At 41.2% G+C, this 23,425-nt stretch overlaps 1 protein-coding gene across 1 annotated transcript; it reads left to right on the top strand.

The window, feature by feature from the left end:
• The first annotated feature begins 2,423 nt into the window (after positions 1-2,423).
• Positions 2,424-23,400, top strand: LOC105917052 (thyrotropin receptor-like). The gene is made up of 11 exons (XM_012851738.3): positions 2,424-2,587; positions 2,665-2,736; positions 13,610-13,684; positions 13,916-13,990; positions 14,093-14,167; positions 14,285-14,362; positions 16,131-16,199; positions 16,384-16,461; positions 20,070-20,258; positions 21,997-23,077; positions 23,171-23,400. The coding sequence occupies exons 1-11, from the start codon at positions 2,424-2,426 to the stop codon at positions 23,393-23,395; spliced, it is 2,181 nt and encodes a 726-aa protein (XP_012707192.2). The 3' UTR covers positions 23,396-23,400.
• Positions 23,401-23,425: the final 25 nt, after the last annotated feature.

The following is a 23,425-nucleotide window of genomic DNA, read 5'->3' on the forward strand; positions in this document are numbered from 1 at the left end:
CTATTTAGGCTTAAAGTAAACGTTGTATGATGTTAGATCTTAGGACTACATGTGAAACAGTATAAAAGATTAACAAAAATAAATATTCAACATTTAACAGCATATATATATGTACCAACAATGCCAGATAATGATTTTTAAAAACTCTAAATACATATTAGACCAAATAAAAAAATAATTTCTTTTTATTGTGTCTGATGGTGTTGACAAAAACAAAGTAACTGGTAAAACGCCTATTTTATGAAAAATACAAAAAGAGGAGGTTGCACCCGTACACCGGTACAGCCAAGACCTTGGTCTATAACAATATATCTTCAGATTTTGTCATTTAACTAACTTTTTATTTTCAAAAAACCTGTTTTATCCAAATTTCCAAGAATCAGTGGTATCTGATATAAGTGCTCATGCGCAGCCAGCAAGCGGAAACTAACAAGGAATCACGCACACTGGTGTTACGTGAGTGTGTCCAAATGATTAGCATGTGGGACAACCAACAGATAAATGTGATTCCCCCTGGAACTCGAGGGGGTGAGAGCAGGAACAAAACTCTGATCCAATCCCCGCCTTTCGGACCAAAGGGTAGGGATTGGTCAGAGTTTTTACAGGCCTGCACCTCTCACAGAGATAGATTACCAACTATAGCTTTTGTTGTTGTCAAAGTACTTTAAGTTTAGCTTTACTAAAGTTTACACTCTGTTTATCACATTATGTAAAACATATATCGTGCGGATCTGCTGTTCATCTACTCTGAGATTTTGTTGGCTGCTCACCCAGAGAACCATTGATCATTTTGTAGATGTAACAAATCAAGATCTTCACCAGCAATTGATTTTCACCTTTCAGAATGCTTTTACTTTTATAAGGGGGATTGCTTCCTGCATGCCTGTTACATGTAACCTGCTCTGCACACATGTTGTGGTTCAAATATCCCAGCATCCTAGTGGAGTGTCACAGAGCACAGTTAAAGCAAGATTTGTTATTTATTTCAATACACCCAACGCAAGTTGCTAAGTTTGTTGAGTGGTAAATCCACTCTTCTTGTCATTTTTGTTCCCACTTTACTAATTAGAATTACCTTTAAATTATGTTGCCCAACATATTGGACCAACCTTCAAATCGTCGACTGCAGGTGTTCTAGTAACTACCATTAATACAGGTGTGTAAAATACAGCCCCTTGACAGATTAATAAAGACATAGATTAGCAGGTTTGGGGTGAAATAAGTTAAAGCTGGTGGTCGTGTCCTACTTATCTAGCTGAAAAGGTCTCACAGGAACTGTAAACAGGGTAATACTCGTTAGATTCAGAGGTCTTTAGAACCCCAGCTACTCTGAGCTTCAACCCAAAATAGAGACGGACGGAGGAGGGGGTTTAGTTCAAATCCGACAACAACAGCAACTATGACCAGCTGAGTGGCATTGTCCAGTTCAGAGAGGACTACTCAAACTCTGACATTGGAGAAACTAAACAACAACTACATAAACGCAGGGCACAGCACAGGAGGGCCAGCAGCTCAGGGAAAGATTCAGCAGTCCACTTACACCAAGAACAAAGGGCACTCTTTTGATGACAATGATGTCCAGATTTCGGACAGGGAGAACAGATGGATTGAAAGACGCCATCTTGGTCGAAACAGAAAAGCCATCCCTAAACAGAGGGGGAGGATTGTGCTTCCAACTCCCCAGTGTGCCCACAGCTCGGTCCTCCAACACATTCCAGAGAGATTACATCAGCAGTCCTGTCATTATTCAGGTGACCAAGCACTCCACTCACACCAAGCAATAGCTTCTAACGACCCAGGACAGTAGCAGGTGGGTCATTGGTTTCCATCTGACTTAGAACGCACCTTGGAGGATGGACCTCCATGTCCTTTAAAAACAGCAGGGCACCAACTGCAGGTTGCTCAAGTATGAGCCACCAGAACTGACAAAGACTCCTGGATAGATGTCGAAATGTTTTCAGAAAGAACTGAGTGATAGTCTAGTTGCCTCCGATTTAAGCCTGTTTGCTGTTGTGATGACCTGGATAACGGGGAATTTGCACAGGCATATGAACAAATGAATGACAGGGAGAAAGACATTTTTTTTTTACAAGAATAGGCAGTGAAGAAATGAGAATAAAGGTGCTTAAACAACAAAAGTACAACATTAGAACTGATATTAAGATTCTATCCTTCTGATTTTAGGCATGGGTTTTAATGTCTCAGTACTAATTACCTTTTCTCTTTAAGTACTATTTGAGAGACAACTAAATTTATCTGAAATTACAATTGCGCCAAAAGTATTTTATTTTGAAGGCCTGAACTTAAAATGTTGTTTTGAAAGTCTTGACTGTAAGTGTTGGTTTTGGAGTGCCCTCTGTTTTGTGAAGTGACTGAGTTCACTGGATGTGAAGGGGTCTTCTGACTGCATCACCACATCTAGAATGAAGCCTGACCTGAAACTCCCTTCTTTTATTTTCTTATTCATTGGACTTTCTTTCCCCGTGGAACACTGTCCACCTAACTGCAACTGCGACTGGAGAATCAACAGTGTGTCGTGTACTGGAGTTGAAGTTGTGCCTGTTTTCCATTGCTCCGTACAGGAGGTGTAAGTAATTAGTTAATGACTCAAAGGTTAGCCGGTGATGCTGGCATTAGAGCTGATGTTTATTATTTGTGTTTTAGGTGGTTTGTGAGGACAAAGCTTGCTTCTATTCGTCAACACACGTTTGCCAATTTGCCCAACATTTCCCACATGTAAGACCTTCATTTTCATCAAGGTTAACCTCTTTTAAATGTGTGTAAGTGGCAATAGAATGCAGTCTAGAAAAAATCGGTCTTGTTTCTATTCCAAATCAAATGAGTTAAGGTACTACTATTTTTTTTGTATTATACTAGCAGTATGGAAAACTGACTTTTCATGTACACTTGCATAAACAGATACACACACTGTGAACAGGACTGATGATGTAGTCTTCATCCTGACAGTGTGTTGAATTAAAATGATCTGGTGCTCCACAGATTTTTCCTGACACTGTCAACAAATGCATTGTTTGTGCCTATGAAACTATGATGAAATGCTTATTAAGATGCATGTCAGATATTGCTACATATAGTGCATGACCTTTTTTCTGCCACTTATACAAGTTAAACTCAACGCAATCTGCTCCCTGCACAGAATATTTCAGCCCATGATGGTAGCCTTTGAGGGACACATTGCTGTGAAACAGTAACTTTTGAAAGATAAACAAAAATGTTTTAAAGAATATGGATTTTTGATGCCTGATGAAATCAGAATGGGTAGCCTTGTGTGTGGTCTGGTCAAGCAAGCCTGACCAACAGAAAAATGGATAGACAAAAGCAAAGACACAGAAGAGACCACATTAGATTTACCAAGACTGGTCCACTTGTTTTAAAATTCTGTTTGTTTTTGTTTATTCACCATCCAATCCAGCATGATTTTTTATTATTCCTTTGTGCCTGTGAACCCAGCGGTATTACGTCATTACTCAGTCACAAATTTGGTTCTGAATTCCAAAGAGAGTAACCGTGCCAAACCAGAGATAACCTTGAGACAGAATTGAATAGATGTGTTGAGGTGATCCTGGTACGAGTTCCTGTCATTTCCAGTCACAGCAACACCAGTTTATTGAAAATAAACTCTTTTAAACACTCTTCTTGTGTTGGTTGAATTACCACGTCTCCAGATTCTGAGGGGCCATTACATTTTATTGGATAATAGTGCATTTCGGGTTTTCCTGTGGAATCGGGAAAATGTTCAGTTTGTTTTCATCCTCCTGTTGTGCAGGAGTTCTGATGGAGATACTTGAGTTGTGGCATGTGGTGTTGCTCTGTAGTGTTGCAGAAAATCAGTCACTGCTGTCTTCCAATCTTTCTGCATGTGTTTGGCAGTCAGTATAGGCTCTTTAAGCACTCTATTCCATCTTTCCACTGCACCAGTAACAGTACCAGTAAAGGTTACTGCAACAGTAACCTTTACTGGAATGTAGATGGCATATTCTCTGCAAGAAAATTTGCGTAGGTGCTAGAGGAGCTGTGGTCACTTGTCAGTCACTATGTAGCCAGGGTGTCCCTCTCTGCTGAGAACCAATGTTTGGTTCTTCCATTTTTTTTTTTATTTCATGTCGGTCATTTTGCTAAATACGACCGCTTTATAGAAGCAGCCAATCCCAGTAAAATGCTGACGGGTGTAATGGATGGTGCTCTGGGAACCAAGGAACCAAGGTGACAAGGAAGGCTGGCAGGTATAGGCAGGAGAATGCATGATGCAGGAGGTTGCAGACAGAATCAGACCGGATCAGGTGTGCAGACAGAATCAGAACTGATCAGGAGATGCAGATGAGTTCCCAGACAAACATAAAGAATCCAGGAATGACCTTAACCAGGCGGAGACACTAGCACTAGTTAAATCAACTAAAGAGGACAGGGCCTTGAGGAGGTCCAGGGAATAAACAGATGAGAAGATATAGGCCGTGGGCCAGAATCTGTACGGTGACTTTTCGTATGAACTGTCAGGGGGCAACTTTCTTGCACCGGGATAAGTTGCTACACATAGCAGTGATCTCAAAACACCAATGTTCCCACGTTTTCACTTGCACATTAAGAAGTTATAGCCGATAAAAAATCTAAACTGTGGCGCTCCAGTCCAATAAGTCACGTGATTCGATTTTTGCTGCTCAGCCAATCCGATCGCTGTATTGTCAGCTGAGCGAGTTTACCACGTCATCATGGCTGCGCCCGTAAGATGGTTGTTTCTGTTGTGTCTGTTTCCAGACGAAGAAAGCCCAATAATAGCATTTTGTGGCGCCACCTGGCAGAGATCTTGATGGCAAGAAAAAAATAAATAGCCCAGACCATCCATCCATTCATCCATTCATCCATCCATCCATCCATTCATCCATCCATCCATCCATTCATTTTCTAACACGCTTATCCCTGCGTTCGCGAGGTGCCGGTCCCTATCTCCAGCTGTCAATGGGCGAGAGGCGTTGTATAAACTGGACAGGTCACCAGTCCATCGCAGGGCAGAAATAGTCCAGACTTTTGCCCAATTTACTGTGATATCACCAAGACCTGCTGCGCTAGGATAGCACAGGTGTCGTTGTGCCAAACGACTTATCCCCGCCAGAATTTGTATTCCCTGCGCCAAGAGCGCATTCAGCTGGAAGAATGAATCTAGTCAACTCCGCCTCATTTCCAACCTATTAGGCGTGGAAATGAGGATGTTTTACTTTTCTTAACGAAATATAGCAATGGTGTCGTTACATTATCGTTCATCCATCCATCCAGTATAATACGTTATGAGAAAGAAAACGGTCATTTCCAGATGTGTCACGAAAATATTAGCTTTATGTTATTAGATTGTCGAATGTCTGTCTGCTGAAACCAAAATCCACCTTCCTAAGTCCATCACAGCTGTCTGCTGGTTCTCTTTTTTTCTTTTTTGGTAGCTAAACCCGCATGAATAGATTATATAAAGCGGATTTCACGTGTGATCAAATGAACACTGAATAAAGGCACAGCCAAAATTATCAGATTTAATAAGATTTTAATTCAACCAAGAACCTTATCGAGATATTAACCGTATTAAGAAAACGAGATATGTCTCTTTTAAAAATAGAACAACGTATTAGGAGTTTAAAAAAAATAAATTTCATTTTACTAGAATGTGATGTTTAAAATATTTAGACTTCACAAAGCTGGAGGTTAAAACTTTTATTGATTTCAAAAATACAATACAAAATTCTACAAATTCCGAAGGGGATAACTCGTTTGGCACAACGAGTTTATACAACGCGTCTCACCCATTGACAGCTGGAGCTCGGCACCAGCACCTCGCAAACCCAGCGGGGATAAGCCTGTTAGAAAATGGATGGATGGATGGATGGATGGATGGACAGATGGTCTGGGCTATTTATTTTTTTCTTGCCATCAAGATCTCTGCCAGCTGGCGCCAGAAAATGCTATTATTGGGCTTTCTTCATCTGGAAACAAATGCATACAAACATCTTACGAGCGCAGCCATGATGAACTGATGAACGCGCACAGCTGACAATACAGCGATCTGATTGGCTGAGCAGCAAAAATCGAATCACGTGACCTCTTGGACCGGAGCGCCACAGTTTAGATTTTTTATCGGCTATAACTTATTAATGTGCAAGCGAAAACGTGGGAACATTGGTGTTTTGAGATCACTGCTATGTGTAGCAACTTATCCTGGTGGAAGAAAGTTGCCCCCTGACAGTTCATACGAAACTTCTTAAGGAAGCGTCCTACAGATTCTGGCCCACGGCCTAATACTGAAGAACCACACATGCAGGCAGCAGGACAAGACGAGACGTTCTGGCAGGGAGTGGCTGGGTGAGGCCAGTACATGTAGGCAGAGTGACAGGTGAGCAGAGGAGACTAATTAGTGGTGGCAGCAGGTGGAACCAATTAAGGTGACTGGTGGCTGAGAGGAATGGAGCATAGAGTGGAATAAATCAGTCCAGAATATCCAAACAAAAACCTAAATCCTGACAGACAGGTGAAAGCGCATTAATTTGAAATAGATACAGTAGTAAAATGACTTGCGAGTAAATATAAGTAAATCAAAATAATGATGAGGATCTAAAATATTTTGATGCGGTGTAACAAAAAATACATTTTGCTACTTTTCATTATCACCACACATTTCTTGATCCAGCCTCATTTCTCTCTTTGCTTTACTAGGAGTGCATTTGTATTGTTTTTTTTCCTTGTACTATCAACCAACCACAGCTAGCAAAGAGGTCAACCACACCTTTTCTCTGAGATAATTTCTGTCGTCTCCTTCCTCAGAGTCACTCTCAGCAGCGATTTGAATCACACTGAAGCTTGCGCTCTGAGAAGGATGCAAGTACCCAGTTTGATCCCAACTGCCTGCATTCAGGGTCCCTGAGCAAGACCCTCAACCCCCGACTGCTCCCCCGGCGCCACACATGGCAGCCCACTGCTCCCCAACGGGGATGGGTTAAAAGCAGAGAAACCCTCATGGAGTGGTGGCCTAGTGGTTAGAGCGCAGAGCTTCGGTCCCAGATGTTCTGAGTTCAACTCCCACAAGCTGCCATTCTGGCTCCCTGAGCAAGACCCTTAACCCCCGATTGCTCCCCAGGCGCCGCACAGTGGAAGCCCACTGCTCCCCAAGGGGATGGGTTAAGATGCAGAAGTGAATTTCTCCATTGTGAGATCAATAAAGTTCAATTATTATTATTCAATTATTATTAATCTTAGCCAAACCAATTTGCTCGCTGAAAAAAGAAAACACTGTTAGATGTCATCTGACTGAAATGTATCTGAGTTTAACTCCCTATCAGTAGTGAATGCTTTAGGTATTGCAAGTCTCGACAGTTGTGTTATGCATCTGCTATGTTATTCTGCCCCCTGCCCTGCTCTGTTGGTTTTGTGGCTGGCTGTCTGCTCTGCCTTTCTCTGCTCTGCTTCACTAATTAGTGGGAGCAGGGGCACCTGTGCTGGTTCAAATTACCTACATTATTTCCACCAGTGATTCTACCTACAGATACCTACCTCTCTCAGCCAGTCTCTGCCAGATTATTGAAAGCCTTTTGTGAGAGTAGACCATCCAACATTCTTTAATTGCCTTGCCTGCCTGTCTGTGTCTGTGACAGGGATTTCCCTATTCCCTGTCGGACTCTTCTTGAAATTGACCTACGGATCTGTTCATTGATCAAGCGCCCTGTCTAGCCCTCTAGAAACCTCTGTCTGCCTCAGCCCACTGTGTTTAAACCCCGCATGGTTTCTGGATCTGCTTCAGCCCTGCTTACTGTGTTCGGTAGCTGCTTAGCACAGTGAAGAGGGTTTAAAGGAGCAATAAGTAAGATATTTATCCATCCATTTCTGACACGCCTATCCCTTGTGGGGTCGCGATGGGTGCTGGTGCCTATCTCTAACTGTCAATGGGCGAGAGGCAGGGTACACCCTGGACAGGTCGCAAGTCTATCACAGGGCAACACAGAGACAAACAGGACAAACAACCATTCTCACACACACTCACACCTAAGGAGAATTTAAAGAGGCCAATTAACCTAACAGTCATGTTTTTCGACTATGGGAGGAAGCCGGAGTACCCGGAGAGAAACCACACATGCACATGGAGAACATGCAAACTCCATGCAGAAAGACCAAGGGCAAGGGTAGGACTTGAACCCATCTTCTTGCTGCATGGCAACAGCGCTACCCACTGCTCCACTGTGCAGCCCAAGATATTTATCATAAAATCATTCTCATTTGTCACCCCAAATGAAAGTTACATTCACCATAAACAATTTGTCCTCTCCATCTACAATGTCTTAGTCAAGTTTTTCTCCTTTCAAACCTAGAAGTACAGTCCAGAAATACTTCGGTGCAGTGTGTAGCCCGTGTTTACTTCCTGGTACCTGAGCCAGTCATATGAGAGTTCCCAGGGTTCCCAAAGCAGAGCAAAGCATTTGGTATTTTATTTTGTCATTAGAGCAGCAGCTCTTACATGGAAGCCAGTAAGACAAACAGATCAGAAATAGAGGAGAATAGAACATCATATACCTATCGTGTGCAAGTAAAAATATATTGGAGTTTCACAGCAACAACAGACTGTTGCGTAAATGGCTGTTCTCCGTGAAAGGCATTGCAGATGTGTTGTTCTGACTTTAACCACTAGGTGTCATTATTACTTATTGTTCCTTTAAATAACACCACCTTTAGGCCTACATCAACTTATAATAGCGTAAATATATGATATATATAATTTATGGAAAATTGCGATTGGCACAAACTACACACCTACAAGGAAACAGTGTCAACTACTTTTTGAGCAATACTGGTAAAAGGACAAATGAACATCCCGGTTATTTCAATACCTCACACCATCCCATCGTTAATTGCTTATGTTCAATATAGCCAATGAATGCTTTAAGTGTTAAGGTTAAACATAATAAAATCTAGAACTGGACCTAACCTGAGGTTTATTTGCACGCATAAGCCCCTCAGGGAGTGTGGGTGGCCTATACAATCAACTCTTACAAAAAAATAGCAAGCTCGTGTTTTGTTGTGTCTGCATGTTGTGTATGCCTCATTAAAAAAAATTATAATGGTAACACATAATGACAATAAAGATTCTTGTTTCTTGATTGACCGATTGATTGAAACTTGATACCTGATTAAACTGTATTTAGATTTTTCATCTTGTATTTTCTGCCACCTCCTTTTTGTGTCGCTTGGGTTGCACGTGGACACGTAATCCATGCACCTCCTTTTTTTGGATGTTGATTGAGTGTAGAATACAGCTACTTTTCAGCAATTCTCTGCCACTAACTTCCACTTTTCTTTAGTGGCAACAGTGTTGTTTCTTTTTGTTAATTATGTCTTGATATTCTTCATATGCTGTGATTAAAGATTTCTTATTCCACTGACAAGAAATTCTCACCCCAAAGTTTCTTATTTTCTGCTGTTGCCATGACGAATTGCGTTATCTGCAGTCCATTGGTGAGGGCTTCTTTCAAGCTTGTGCTTAACTCAGGGTTGACGCTGAGTTTAGTTACCCGGTTGATATCACCTGTTCTGAAACAGAAAACGCAGAGTATGACAGAATGGGGTAGAACTACCCAGAGTATCTGCTTTCTATCAGGGTATGTTGTAGCCTGGGGGCCATTCCGAACTTAGTCCCGCCCACAACGTTTTAGGTCGGGAAGTTCGGTCTGGCATTGCTCAATAGTAGCACGAGTATGCTTGCCCAATATCTGGCGGGCCAGATATTGACAGTAACGTAATCAACCACGTCACCAAAGCGCGCTTGGGTTGAATTCGTTTACAACAACGATGGCTGCCGCTGGAGAGTTGAGGTGTGTAGATTCTGGTATTAGGTCTGTTCTAGAAGATATTGACAGGTTCGTGTGTTGAAGGACTCCTTGGATCCTTACATTCTTTTTGCAACACCGGCAAAAATTGTTAACGCTCGTCTTCTTATGCTAGGCTAACAGTTGAGTTCCGTTGACAACAACTATGCGTCGCTTAACATACGTCACATCCTCTGTTGCTCTTATTGGTTGTAGGTCTATCCAATTGAGTGCAGAGGAATTTTTTTTCCTGGTTCGTCTGAAACACGCCCCATAATCACAGCTTAATGGAGCAGTATCAGACTCAAATTCTGACTAGAATTGAGTATGACCATGTCAGGCTAGGTATGTTGGCCATTTTTTCTGAAAGTGGGACCTGGTGCGTGACCAATCTATTGGGAGCAGTAAACAAAAAATGGTTTGTGTTGTCACTCATATAGGTGCTCAGTTTCAAGTGGAAGGTGATCAAATAGTGTGCTCCATGGCTAGTGCTCCCATACGAGTAGTGTTTCACCTTTCCCTTGTTGTGTCATTACAAATTTTTAAGTTATTTAATGTTTAATAAATAACTCCTGGTCTGTTAGGTATTGTCCAGTGAATATCAGTCCAAGCAGCTGATATTAGGAGAATGAAAGGGTGATTTGAGAACTGGCATTCCTTTAACAGCAAACCCTGGACAAATATGAAAGAAATGACTGACAACCTCTCTCGGAGTACAAGAATTTATTAACAGAAATTAACTGAACATCCAGAGAACATCGCTATAGAATGCTGTTAATCTGAATTAACACTATACTTCAATGAAAAAATCTTCTCTACTAGGCTAGTGAAACTTAACTAAACTAAGAAAAATTAAGATAAAAAGAAGCTAAGGAACTATGTACACACAAAGGAAACAAAAAGGACTAAATAAAAATATGGTTGTGTTCTCACTAAAACCAGGAAGATCGAGCACATTACTTCAGTTCTAAAGTCCTTACACCCGCTCCCTTTAGCTCAGAGAATATACTTTAAAATACTTCTGTTAGTTTATAATTCACTGAACGGCTTTGCATCAAAATACATTAAAGACCTGTTGTTGCTGTATCAACCCTCCAGACCACTCAGGTCTTCTGGTTCTGGTCTACACTGCCTATCCAGAACCAGAACCAAATATGGAGAAACATCATTAAGCTTCTATGCTCCACAAATCTGGAACAAACTTCCAGAAGACTGTAAAAACAGCCGGAACACTGAGCTCCTGTAATAAATGCCACTGGTGGACCCGATATCTAGCCAGACACAGAATTCCAATTTAAAAGGTTTATTGAAGGGGATGAGTCGTGGCAGGTGAGGCAGGCAAGCAGGACCAGACTTGACAGATGATTAATGACTGACTATGCAGGCAGGCAGGAATGAGGAGGGGATCAGAAGATGCAGGGAGTCACTCTCTAAACCAGTGGTGAAGGCAGGGACAGACCAGGCGATGTGGATGGAAGAACCACCAGAACGGGCAGAGCGAACGGCTGGAACTCACAGGGAAACAGGCAGACTTGTGCAGCATGCAGACACTGGCAACTTTCAACAGAAGAGTCCAGTTGGTAGCGACAGGGTACATCACACAAGCCGAGACTGGATGAGACATTTTGGCAGGGATGAGTTGGCTCAGGCAGGTACATATGGACAGGGAAACAGGTGAGCAGAGTTGGAAATAATTACTGGCAGCAGGTGGAATTGATCTGGGCTAACTGACTGGTGAGCGAGGACACTGAGTTGATTAGATAGTGACTAATCTAACCAACTCGAGTCCAAAACAAAACAAACAAAAACCTAAATCATGACAGTTCCTTTAAATCAACACTGCAAAAAGGAGACTAAAAGTAAGTAGGATTTTCTTGAAATTGGTGTATTTGTCCTTTATTTGAGCAAGTAAATAAAATTATCTGCCAATGAAATGCGTATTGAGCTGCACAGTAGCGCAGTGGGCAGCGCTGTTGCCATGCAGCAAGAAGGTCCTGGGTTTGAGTCCTACCCTTGCTCCTTTCCCTGAAGATAGGCACCAGCACCCCTCGCGACCCCAGCAGGGATAGACGTGTTCAAAAATGGATGGATGGATAAAATGAGTATTTGTTTACCCCTAAAATAAGATCATTAGATGCACTTGAAATAAGATGATGGAGTTGAGTTGTTCCTATTCTGAATGCAAAAATCTCATTCCACTGGCAGATCATCTTATTTACCTGCTCAAATAAAGGGAAAATACACTCAGTTCAAGAAAAATGTGCTTACTTTTAGTTCCCTTTATGCAGTGAAAACTAAAAACCCACCTGTTTAGAGTTGCTTTCAGCCCATAATAACAGGAACAAATTAGGCTCATAGATTTGTAACATGGGGACTCAAGTTAAACCACGTTGTGGTTATTTGATCGACAGTTTCATCTTTCAAATATCAGGAGAGATAACATTCTCAGGTAACTGTCACATCGCTTCAGGCCCAGTTGTTGGGAGGAATGAATTCTTTGAGCAGTCTGTGTGGCTTCCTGTTCATGGCCATCTTTACATCAGCCAGCACCTATTGTCTGTGTAGCATTACTGTACTGACCTAAAGCTGTCATTGTTACTCTTGGTAAAACAGAGGCTGAGGGAGCACAGTTTCTGACATTGATCATTGTTGAGCTTAGAGAAATAGGCATGTCATCAAGAACAGCTCATGGAGCAAAGCTGTCTAATTATCTGTCTGCACTCTGTGTCGTCAATCAGTCACACTGGTTTTGAGAGTCAGGGACATTCTCATACGACCAGGTTTCAGTCAGGGTAAAAACAGCATTTTGTTTTTATGTTGTGTCACTGCAGCTGTATAGGAGGACATTGCATAGAAACAAGAACGGGACAAGAATTTTGAGCGAGTAAGGACAAGAATTTTGTCCTCACTCGCTCAGCGCTGTAAGGACAAAATTACCACATTCTGTCCTCAGAGCCCTGGTTTGGAAGTTAAACAGCTTGTTCTTGAGACAACCTTTTGTCTAGTGTAGTGCCCACAGTTATCGTGTGATTGGTCAGAATCCTGAAGTGGCCGTGTTTACCGCTCCCACAAACATTGCTGTGGGAGTGAACCTTCCCACAGGCTCTGCATGGGAGTTCTTGTGAAACACAAAATCTCCAGACCAGAAAGAACGTTACTCTTCCTCTTGCCACCTCAAGTAAATTAATACATTTAGTTATGGTGATAATATGCAGGCCTTTACAGCAATAGTAGGTTAGTTTGGGCCAGCTAGAAGATGAGGAGTGTGATCCATATGCCCTCTTCCAGAATAAAAAAAAAAAATCCCCATTTCTCATTATATTTTTAAGATTAATTCTAATGTTGACCCTAATTTGGAACACATTGGTGGTCTCCCAGCATTCCCAACATCACGGTCTGTACTTCTATGAGCTTTCTCAGCCACCTTGCTGCAAAGTAAGAGCCATTTAATTTCTGCCCACAGAAATACCCCAAGTTAGAGTTCAGCTGGTAGAAGATGTGGCCAAATGGACAAAAGGAATTTAGGTTTGACATTAGCACACGAGTGAAATGTTTCCTTCTGCTAATAATAAGAGTAACCTGACATGAGCTACAGGTTTGGGTGGATAATATTGTACTGGGGCTAACTCAAGCCCCAGTACAGGAACAGCTGGTTCATACAAGTTATTATCTCAGGAGACAAAAATTAATGCATTGTTTTGCAAATCAATATAATACTCTGTGAATAATAAAGCTTCTGATATTGTGTGTGTTTTTTCCAGATACATCTCTGATGATATTGCCTTAAGATCGCTTGAGAGGCATTCTTTTTACAACTTGTCCAGAGTCATGCACATGTAGGTTCAGCTGTGGAGCGGAAAACAGCCTGAAATGTCTTTTTTTTTTCCTTTTTGAACCAGGATTCATTTAAATAAGCTAAACTAGATAATCAATTTTAAAACATGCATGAAAAAACACTCCATATTTGATCTTCTGATTAGAATTTCGACACAGTAAAACAGGTCTGTTTGTGTGTCTGTGTGTGTTTGGTTGTGTGCCCATGCTGCTTTTGTCTATGTGTCCTACAGAGAGCTACATAGCATCAAAACCCTGACATACATTGACCAACAGGCATTTAAAGAACTTCCAAACTTAAAATATCTGTAAGTATCCAGTATTTGAGGATATTCCATTTTCTTTTGAAAACATGAAAAAGGAAAATCAAACATTGAACGCCTTACTGACTGGGATATGTTTTAATGCAGTGGGATCACCAACACGGGCCTAACCTCATTTCCTGTTCTACAATACATTCAGTCCAGACAGGAGGATTTTATTTTGTATGTATTCTAGAGGTGTAAGCAAATTACAAAGTTGTTTGCTAGCCAAGAGAAAACTTTAATGTGCTTTAGCTGCCGTGAATTATTTTAGTCTGATCATTTTCTCTTTTTGTCCAGGGAAATAGTGGAAAATGTCTTCATACGACTTATCCCTGCCAATTCTTTCACTGGAGTATCTGAGAATGCTTTGACCATGTAAGTTGTATTTAGCTGAATTCAGCTGAACAATAAAATTTGGGAATTGCAAATTAGAAATTTTTATACGTTGCCCTAAACCGATTTGGCATGTTGAGCTCAGTAGGACCTCTAAGGCATCAGGCACATACAGCCACATTCAATAAATTAGAATATCATTGAAAGGTTTGTTTATTTCAGTAACTCAGTTCACTAAGTGAAAAGGTTATTCAGATACTTACACATAGATTGATGTTGTCAAACATTTATTTATTATTTAATTATGTTTAATTCGTTATTTTTATACTTATTACACTAGATTAGAATATTAGAACAGATCAATAAAAAATGTAATACAGAAAGGTGGGCTAAATGAAATGTTCAGTACTTTTAATAGGTTGTTATTTTCAAAAGGTTTTCTATCTGACAAATGCAGGTTCCATTACTCATTGGAATGTACCTGGTTCTGGTCTGGATGACTTTGTGCTATAGAGTAGCCAGGTCTGTACAAGGAAAATGCAGCTTTGCTGGGATTCAGCTCTGCCGAACCATCATAGTAAATAACATTGGTTTAACTGGAGTTGAACTGAATTGTATCTAGAGTTGAAACCAGATATTTACAAAAAATCAGACTAACGTTCTTTGGTTTTAGATCAGTTAAGATGAAAATATTTAAAGCAGTTTGTTAAATAGCCAAATAATGAGAGAGAGACTTTCTTTAACTTTCTTCAAAGTAAAGTTTACATTTACTCAGTGTTTGGTGTAACTTCCTCCAACTTCATGACTTGGGTCAGCCATGTTGGGTCTCCATCCACAGGCTTCTCCCAATAGTTTGCTGGGAATTTTAGTCCAGTTTTCCTGATAGGACTGGTGGAACTGGGTCAGATTTGTTTCTTCCACACACCTTTTCAGTTCTGCTCTGAAAGTTCCAAGTCAAAGTCTGGGGACCAGAGTGTGAAATACGGGGGGGTCCGGGGGGGCTCGACCCCCCTGATTAACCCATGAGAACCCCTGAAAGCCTCAAAAGCAAAATTTAAAGGGGGTCTCAAATTGTGTCAAAAAAATTAAAAATGAAATATTTTTTTGTCACTAATGGTCACTAAAAAATTTTTAAGCTCAACATGTCCAGCATTAAAAATTCAAAACATTTAATCAGAAATATCAGAATCAGAATCAGACATACTTTAATGATCCCAGGGGGAAATATGTTCTGTTTTTTGCCAAGTGGAGCCAGCCAATCCTGTTCGCGTATGCAAATTAGGCATGTGCGCGCCAAACAGAAGAAAGACGTAATGCTGACAACAATTAATACTAAAAATGTTTAAATTTTAGTATTAGGAACTGATCTTATCTGTTGTGCCTGTGCACTTTATCTGTTTCACTGTTGGTAATTGAGAAACGTCCTCTCGAGTCCTTGTATGTCTGGTGAATGTGAAGAATTGACATTAAAGCCAACTTTGACTTTGACATTGTAATGGTATAGGCTTACTGCATATTGAGAAAATTTACATCAGTATTGCGCAACACTCGGGAGATGGGGACCCCCCCAAATATTGACAGGTATTTTGCACACTGCTGGGGACCTCATATCCTGTTAGTTGGCCTTTTTATCATCCAATTAAAGTTAGTTTTAGAAAAATATTTCTAACATACTGACCACACAATAGACTTCTTTATTTATCTATAGCACTGTGAGGTTAGGAGATTATTTTGGCACAATTTGACTAGGATTGGCACAGCTTTCAGAAACCCGGTTCACAGTGTTTCCTTCTGTCTCCCTCTTTTTTAGCGTGCTGAACGGCAATGGTTTGACAGAGATCAAGGACTTTGCTTTTAATGGTACCCAGCTGGAAGAAGTGTGAGGTCTTTAGAATCACTTCACCAAAAATAATGAGAACTGCAAAGGATAACACTGTTCATTATGTTATGATATTTGCTCACCATTTGCATGTTTTTGGGGTTTTTTTTGTGTGTCCTTCCTTAGTAAGTCTAAAATATTGCTTTCTGGAGTCTTCTGCTAAAACACATTATTTTAATTCCAGATACCTTCACAGAAATATGGATTTGGAACATATCGCCGAATTAGCATTTTATGGGGTGATTCATGGACCAACTCACTTGTAAGTCTATAAAGTACACTTTCTGCTTCAAATCATTTGGTCACATTATACTTTATGATCACCTTTGAGAACATGGGTGTTCTTATTCTTTATTCAAATATTTGAAATAATACTGTTAAGAGCAATTTGATTCACATCCCTAGCAGATTTAGACTTAGAGACTTTGGTTATGATTGTAAATGAGACAGGTACCTCTCAAAATTTTAAACCATACATAAGGAGAATAATTTTTCAGTAAAAAACCTTCTTATAATTGCTGAGCAGCTTTTTGTCTTTGAGGTTGAAAGACCTCCTTGCCATCACCTTAATCTTTAGCTCCTCCTACAGATTTTCTCAGGTTCCAGTCAGGACTCTTACTGTGCTACTCCAAAACATTAATATGTTGGTAAAATGAAAAAGGTAACTTTAAACCTAAACCTTGCTAGGGGTATGAATAATTTTGGGCTCTGATGTATGTTTTATTAGACCACGTTCAAGCACGATCTTATTGTCGTTAGACTTCAAACTTATAAAGTGGGATATGCCTTGAAACAATATATCATGTTGTGAATATTAGTTACAGACTCTATTTAGAGATTCTTACACAAATAACAACTGATTAGAAACGGATTTGTTCCTTGTTCAGTAACCGTATATCTTGGGCACCTCATTGTTCTTCCAGCGTCGAACTGACATCCCATTCTTAAGCCACAGGGTTCAATATGACGTTGGTCCATCCTTTGCACCTATAACAGCTTCAACTCTTCTGGGAAGGCTGTCCATTAGGTTTTGATGTGTTTATGGTAAAAAATTTTTCACCATTCTTCTGAAAGCGTATTTGTGAGGTCAGACACTGGTGATAGAAGAGAAGGTCTGCCTCTCAGTTTCAGCTCTAATTCATCACAAAGGTGTTCGATCAGGTTAAGCTCATGACTGTGTAGGCTAGTCAAGGTCATCGTAGGAATGTAGATCAACTGGTAAATCAAGAGCTTCGCCTTTTGACTCTCTCTTCACCACGACAGAATGGTATAGCGTCCGCTTCACGGCAGACACAGCACCCATTGATCTCTCGCTCTATTTTTCCCTCATTTTTGAACAAGGCCCCAAGCTCTTCTACTTGGGGCAGGACATCCCTGACCCAGAGAAGGCACTCTACCAGGATATTGATATCTTTATCAAATGTGCCATATAAATAAATCCATCCATTCATCCGTCCATTCTCTTCAGCGTATCCGGGGTCGGGTCTCGGGGGTAGCAGCTTCAGTAGGGAGGCCCAGACGTCCCTCTCCCCAGCCACTTGGGCCAGCTCCTCAGGAGGAATCCCAAGGTGTTCCCAGGCCAGCAGAGAGACATAGTCCCTCCAGCGTGTCCTGGGTCTCCCTCTGGGCCTCCTCCCGGTGGGACGTGCCCGGAACACCTCACCAGGGAGGCGTCCAGGAGGCATCCTGACCAGATGCCCGAGCCACCTCAACTGGCTCCTCTCTATGTGGAGGAGCAGAGGCTCTACTCTGAGTCCTCCCCGGATGACTGAGCTCCTCACCCTATCTCTAAGGGAGAGCCCAGACACATTACGGAGAAAACTCATTTCAGCCACTTGTATCCGGGATCTCATTCTTTCGGTCATGACACAAAACTCATGACCATAGATGAGAGCTGGAAAGTAGATGGACTGGTAAATCGAGAGCTTTGCCTTTTGGCTCAGCTCTCCCTTCATCCAAAGGGACCAGAACAGCACCCGCTTCACAGCAGACGCAGCACCAATCAGCCTGTCGATCTCCCGCTCCATCTTCCCCTCATTCATGGACAAGACCCCAAGATACTTAAACTCCTATATCCCAGCATCACAGTTCAGGCAGGAATGCAGCTTTCAAAAACCCCACATCAAAAAAGTCTCTCAGCTACACTACAATCTTGCTGAAATAGATACAGACAATACCCCTGATCAAATGCACCTGAACGGTGCATTTACACATAAAGCTATACAATTTTCCACTGAAGTTCTTTTACATACACAACATATACACAATATGCAAAATAAACTAAAAGTTCCAAATCAAACAAAGGTTTCAGTCATCTTCCACCATTATCTTTAGCCCAATTGTCTGTACCAATTTAATGGATGATTAGAGAATTCCCTCCAGGTGGAATTTATTTGGCTATCTTAATTTATTCACCCCATGAATGTTGACCTCAAAGAGAAAGAACTTAGTGATCTTCAAAATACAAGCGCTACAGAAACAAACCAAACTTTCTGTTACTCAGTGTAAGCGTTCTCTTCGCCCTGGTGAGAGAAAACTGCTTTCCAGCACCCTCAGAGGTCCCCTTTCTTCCTTAAAAACTGGCACCTCCACCCTAGTCTGCCACTCCTGCTGTGTTATTCCAGCCCTCCATGCAACATCGAAGGGGCACGTGAATCATGACAGCCCTACAATGTGTAGATCCCCACTGCTCTTTGCAGTGAGCCAAATCCAGAAATGTTTACTTGCGCAACACTGGAGGGTACTCCATAATGAATGAGCTGTTTAATGGGTTGTTGTGCTACAGAGCAGAATTTATGGTTCTGCAAATGGGCCAATCCTCCAGGCCCTGTAACAGTAAATAAGTCCCAGACCATTGTACTATTACCATCAAGTTTGACTGTTGGTGTTATATTATTGTTCTAAAACACTGCATGTGTTTGATGCCAGATGTAATGGGAAACATGCACTCCAAAGTCAGTGATTTACATATTATCCCTATGTAAAAGTGCTTTCAGGAGCAGATTAACGGTCCACGATGTGAAGGACACATTTTGCGCGATGTGAACGGCATGAATCGGGCAAACTAATCGAAGCAAAACTGTGAGCAGTACTGTAGATGCATGAATAGAGCCAAGCAAAACTGTGAATGTACCTTAACAGATTTAAGTTTCCTTGTTTCTAATCTGTTTGGATTTCTTTAGACTGTAGTTAATTATGGTTAATTCATGATGTAACAAGAGTGGCAATGGTTTAGATAGCCTTTTTCCCCTTAATAAAGTAAACCATCATTCAAAAGATGAGATTTGTTTGTACTCAGGTCATCTTTGATTATCTGAAACATGGAAGGACGACAAAAAGCCAAAACACTAATCTGTGTTTTGGCAAAATAAAATGCACCCCCATTTTATTTTATTTTATTTAAAAAACTGACTTCAAGAACTACATCAAACATGCTTTTGAATCTAGGGTACTTAAGTGGCGCAGGAGTTAGGGAGCTTGTCCTGCTTTTGACGGGTTGCCGGTTTGATCCCCCAGTCTGACTGTCTCAGTTGTTGTGTCCTTGGGCAAGAAACTTCACCCGAACTGCCTGGGGGTGGTCAGAGGGCCGGGTGACGCTGATGCATGACAGCCTCACCTCTGCCAGTCTGGCCCAGGGCAGCTGTGGCTTCTAACACAGCTCACCACTGTCAGGGTGTGAATGACTGATTGTAGTGTTAAGCTCTTTGTGCATACAGAACAAAATTTCATTCTGTACGCACTCTGTGCATACAAAATGACAAATAAAGTTGTCTAAGTCTTTGGGGTCGTCGGACCACTTAAAGAGCTATACAAGTACAAGCCAAGTCATACTCATGTGAGTTAATTCATTATTCTTAATTCTTTTTCCAGAGACCTTTCAGAAACCAAAGTAAACTCTTTGCCTTCAATAGGCATGAGCAACATTGAGAAGCTTCAAGTTAGTAAAACATGGGAACTCAAAGCTCTGCCTCCGTTGAGTGCCTTTCTTCATTTGCAGAGTGCTCACATGACCTTTCCAAGCCACTGCTGTGGTCTTAAAATGCTTAAAAGATGGAGAAGGTGAGTAGGAAAACAAGAAGCGAATGGTTTCCATGTTCTTTACTTTCCAACTAACCCCAGCACTCACAATACAACAAATTAATATGAAGTAAAGGGCCACCATATCAGAACTGATATAATTTGTAATGGATTAATAAAAGAGAGCAAGCCAAGCAAGATATAGTTGACTAAAATGACTTAGAAAAGATGCCATTGCTTTCCATTGAAGTTTAACTTGTTGTGATAGTTGGATCTTAGGTTATAGTTTTATTGTGTTGTGTTTTCACCATTGCCTTGTTTGGTTGTGTCTTGCCAAATTCAGCTAGATTCTAGTTCATTTTAGTTCCTTCCTTGTGTATTAGTTTCTTAGTCTTTTCTTGGTTTATAGTTCTATTCGAATAGTTTTTGTAAGATCTGTTAGATTTGTCCTTTGTTTTTTTTTTTACTTCTTCATTCAGCTCCTGTTAATTAGTCTCCTTCCCTCAGCTCCGCTACCTTCCTCCTGCATCAGCTGTTCCTCATTTTTACCTAATTGCTCCCACCAGCTCTCCATGGCTTTCTTCACACTTCCCTCAGTATTTAAAACTCTTTGGTCACACCACTACCCGCTAGATTCTTCTGTTGCAGTGCCCCATTCTCAGTTGCGCTCCTGTGTTGTATTCTTGTTTTCCTTGTGTTCCACCAACTGTTACTTTATTTTTGTTGATATTAGAAAACTCTGCTGACAGTTCATTTTTGCATTGGAGTCCTGCCTCAACCTACTATCGTGAAAAAAATTGTGTTTAAAAATTGCAAGGTGAAGAAATAACAAAATGTGGTTGAGCAGTTGTTAGGGTTGATCAACTTGGCTAACCAAGCCAGACTTTAGGCCAGATTTGGACAGGACATGGACAGGAAATGTATATGATGTATATGCTTAAAAGAAGTTTAGAATTTGATGCAACATTTCATAATGGGCTAAATGGGAGAAGTGAAAAGCCGACCTTAAAACAACCACAATTAGGATGCCAATGAACGTGCACTGTTTTGAGGGTTGTCCATCAAATGTCAGTGGACAACTTACAATCAAATTACGATCATTTAATACTACTGCTCTGATATTAAGTAGATGCTACCAAAACAAGGTATCTCCTGTAACATGAAAGGTTGCAATTATTTCATAATGTATGTGTAGCAGAAAACTCTCTTAGCATTGTTCATTTTATCTTCATACAGATTAATTTTTCTCAGGGTTGCCCATACGTCTTGTCAAAATGTAGCCTAATTAAAGACATTGAAAGACAGATTAACCCAGTTTAATAATCTTAAATGTTGTTAAAATCCCTGCCCCTTCATTCCTGCCTGTGTACAGAGTTTCACTCTCTCTTTTTAATCTTGCATTTCCCCTTCTGCACCCACTGACACAATAAACAGCTTCCATTGGATCCTTAAAACCATAACACCTACTTTTTTCCATGTTTTCTGGACCAAACCTGCTGGCTGTGATGTCATTGTTATCATGCCTTTGCACATGCGGGTCAGTTTGGAGCCAAAAACAGTTTATACTGGAGTCAGATATTGGCAACATTTTAAAAGTAATGGGAACAAATCAGAATTGAGGATTAAGACCATTAATGCTCAAGTATGAACAAAGCCTTTGTGAGCTATATTGTGCATGTTATCCTTTAATACCTGAGCCAGTACTTTGATGATGTGCACATGCTCTACTTTGTGGATTGCTGTGATTAAATCCTTTGTCTTTTGTATGCCCTAAACACAGAGAGGCAATTTTCTGCAACCTAACCAGGGCAGCTCTTGCAAAGCTACAGAAGTCCTCTCCGGATTTCTCGGATAAGCCTCTGGGAAACGGTCTCTTCTATCAACTGAAAGACAACTCTGTGGCCCCAACTGCTGGAAGCGCATATCATGATCTGAACAACCTCAGCAGCGGGTGTTCAGAGAAACAGGCTCAAGATGAGGGCTTGTTTCTTGTGGATTTATCCTCAGAGCAGTTTGGAGAAGAGTTTGACTTTGCTCTGTGTAATGATCTCTACAAAGACAACGGACCCATGTGCACACCTCTGCCTGACGCCCTGAACCCCTGTGAGGATGTGATGAGTCAAGGCTTCCTACGGGTGTTGGTCTGGGTGGTCAGTTTGTTAGCCATTTCAGCAAACTCCTTTGTGTTGCTCGTCCTATTGACATCCAATCAGAAGCTGTCTGTCACCCGTTTCCTTTTGGGTCACCTGGCTTTTGCCGACGGCTGTATGGGGATGTATTTATTGTTGATCGCACTGGTTGATTTCTACACACACTCTCATTATTACCATTACGCTATTTCCTGGCAAACGGGAAGTGGCTGCAACCTGGCAGGGGTTTTATCAGTGTTTGCCAGTGAGTTATCTGTGTACACATTGACTTCAATCAGCTTTCAGCGCTGGCACGCAATCTTCAATGCCATGAGGCCGGATAGACAAATGAGGCTTCGGCACACAGCTGTGCTGATGCTGATTGGGTGGTTACTTTGTGGGACCATTGCCTTTTTGCCAGTGCTTGGGGTGAACACTTACCAGAGAGTGAGCATTTGTTTGCCTATGGACACTGAGACAGCTGTTGCTCAGTTTTATATTGTTTCTGTTCTGACTATAAATGTTCTGGCTTTCATAGTAGTCTGCCTATGTTACCTGCACATCTACTATATGGTCCACAATCCCCAGCATGATTCCAGCAGGTGTGACACCAACATGGCCAAACGCATGGCTGTTCTTATTTTTACCAACTTTCTGTGCCTGGCTCCTGTTTGTTTCTATGGTTTGTCTGCAGTGCTCCACCAGCCACTGATGACAATAACCGATTCTAAGGTTTGCACCTTTCTCTACAGTTTCAATCTATTTTTTATTTTTATTTTTTTTCCTTTCTGAAAATTAAGTCTAATTTGGTAATTTTCTCCACAGGTTCTGCTCGTGCTCTTCTATCCGCTGAACTCTTGTGCTCACCCCTTTTTTTATGCCATCCTGACTAAGGCATTTCACAGAGATATCCTGTTGCTGTTCAGCCGGATGGGACTGTGCCAGAGGCAAGCATACCTCTCTCGAAGCCATTTTCTCAGCATCACTCCACACATTTACAGAGAGACGTTGCCTGGCCGCACAGTCAGGCAACAACATCCAAAAGCATGAGTCACCCATTTACTTCTAGAACATACTATT

This window comes from Fundulus heteroclitus, unplaced genomic scaffold (genome assembly GCF_011125445.2).
Source record: "Fundulus heteroclitus isolate FHET01 unplaced genomic scaffold, MU-UCD_Fhet_4.1 scaffold_81, whole genome shotgun sequence".
Taxonomy (NCBI): domain Eukaryota; kingdom Metazoa; phylum Chordata; class Actinopteri; order Cyprinodontiformes; family Fundulidae; genus Fundulus; species Fundulus heteroclitus.

Coding starts and splice junctions, on each gene's coding strand:
- LOC105917052 (XM_012851738.3), top strand. CDS start 2,424: ATGAAGCCTGACCTGAAACTCCCTTCTTTTATTTTCTTATTCATTGGA. Junction 14,363..16,130: donor TCTGAGAATGCTTTGACCAT/GTAAGTTGTATT, acceptor CCTCTTTTTTAG/CGTGCTGAACGGCAATGGTT. Junction 23,078..23,170: donor TGACAATAACCGATTCTAAG/GTTTGCACCTTT, acceptor TTTTCTCCACAG/GTTCTGCTCGTGCTCTTCTA.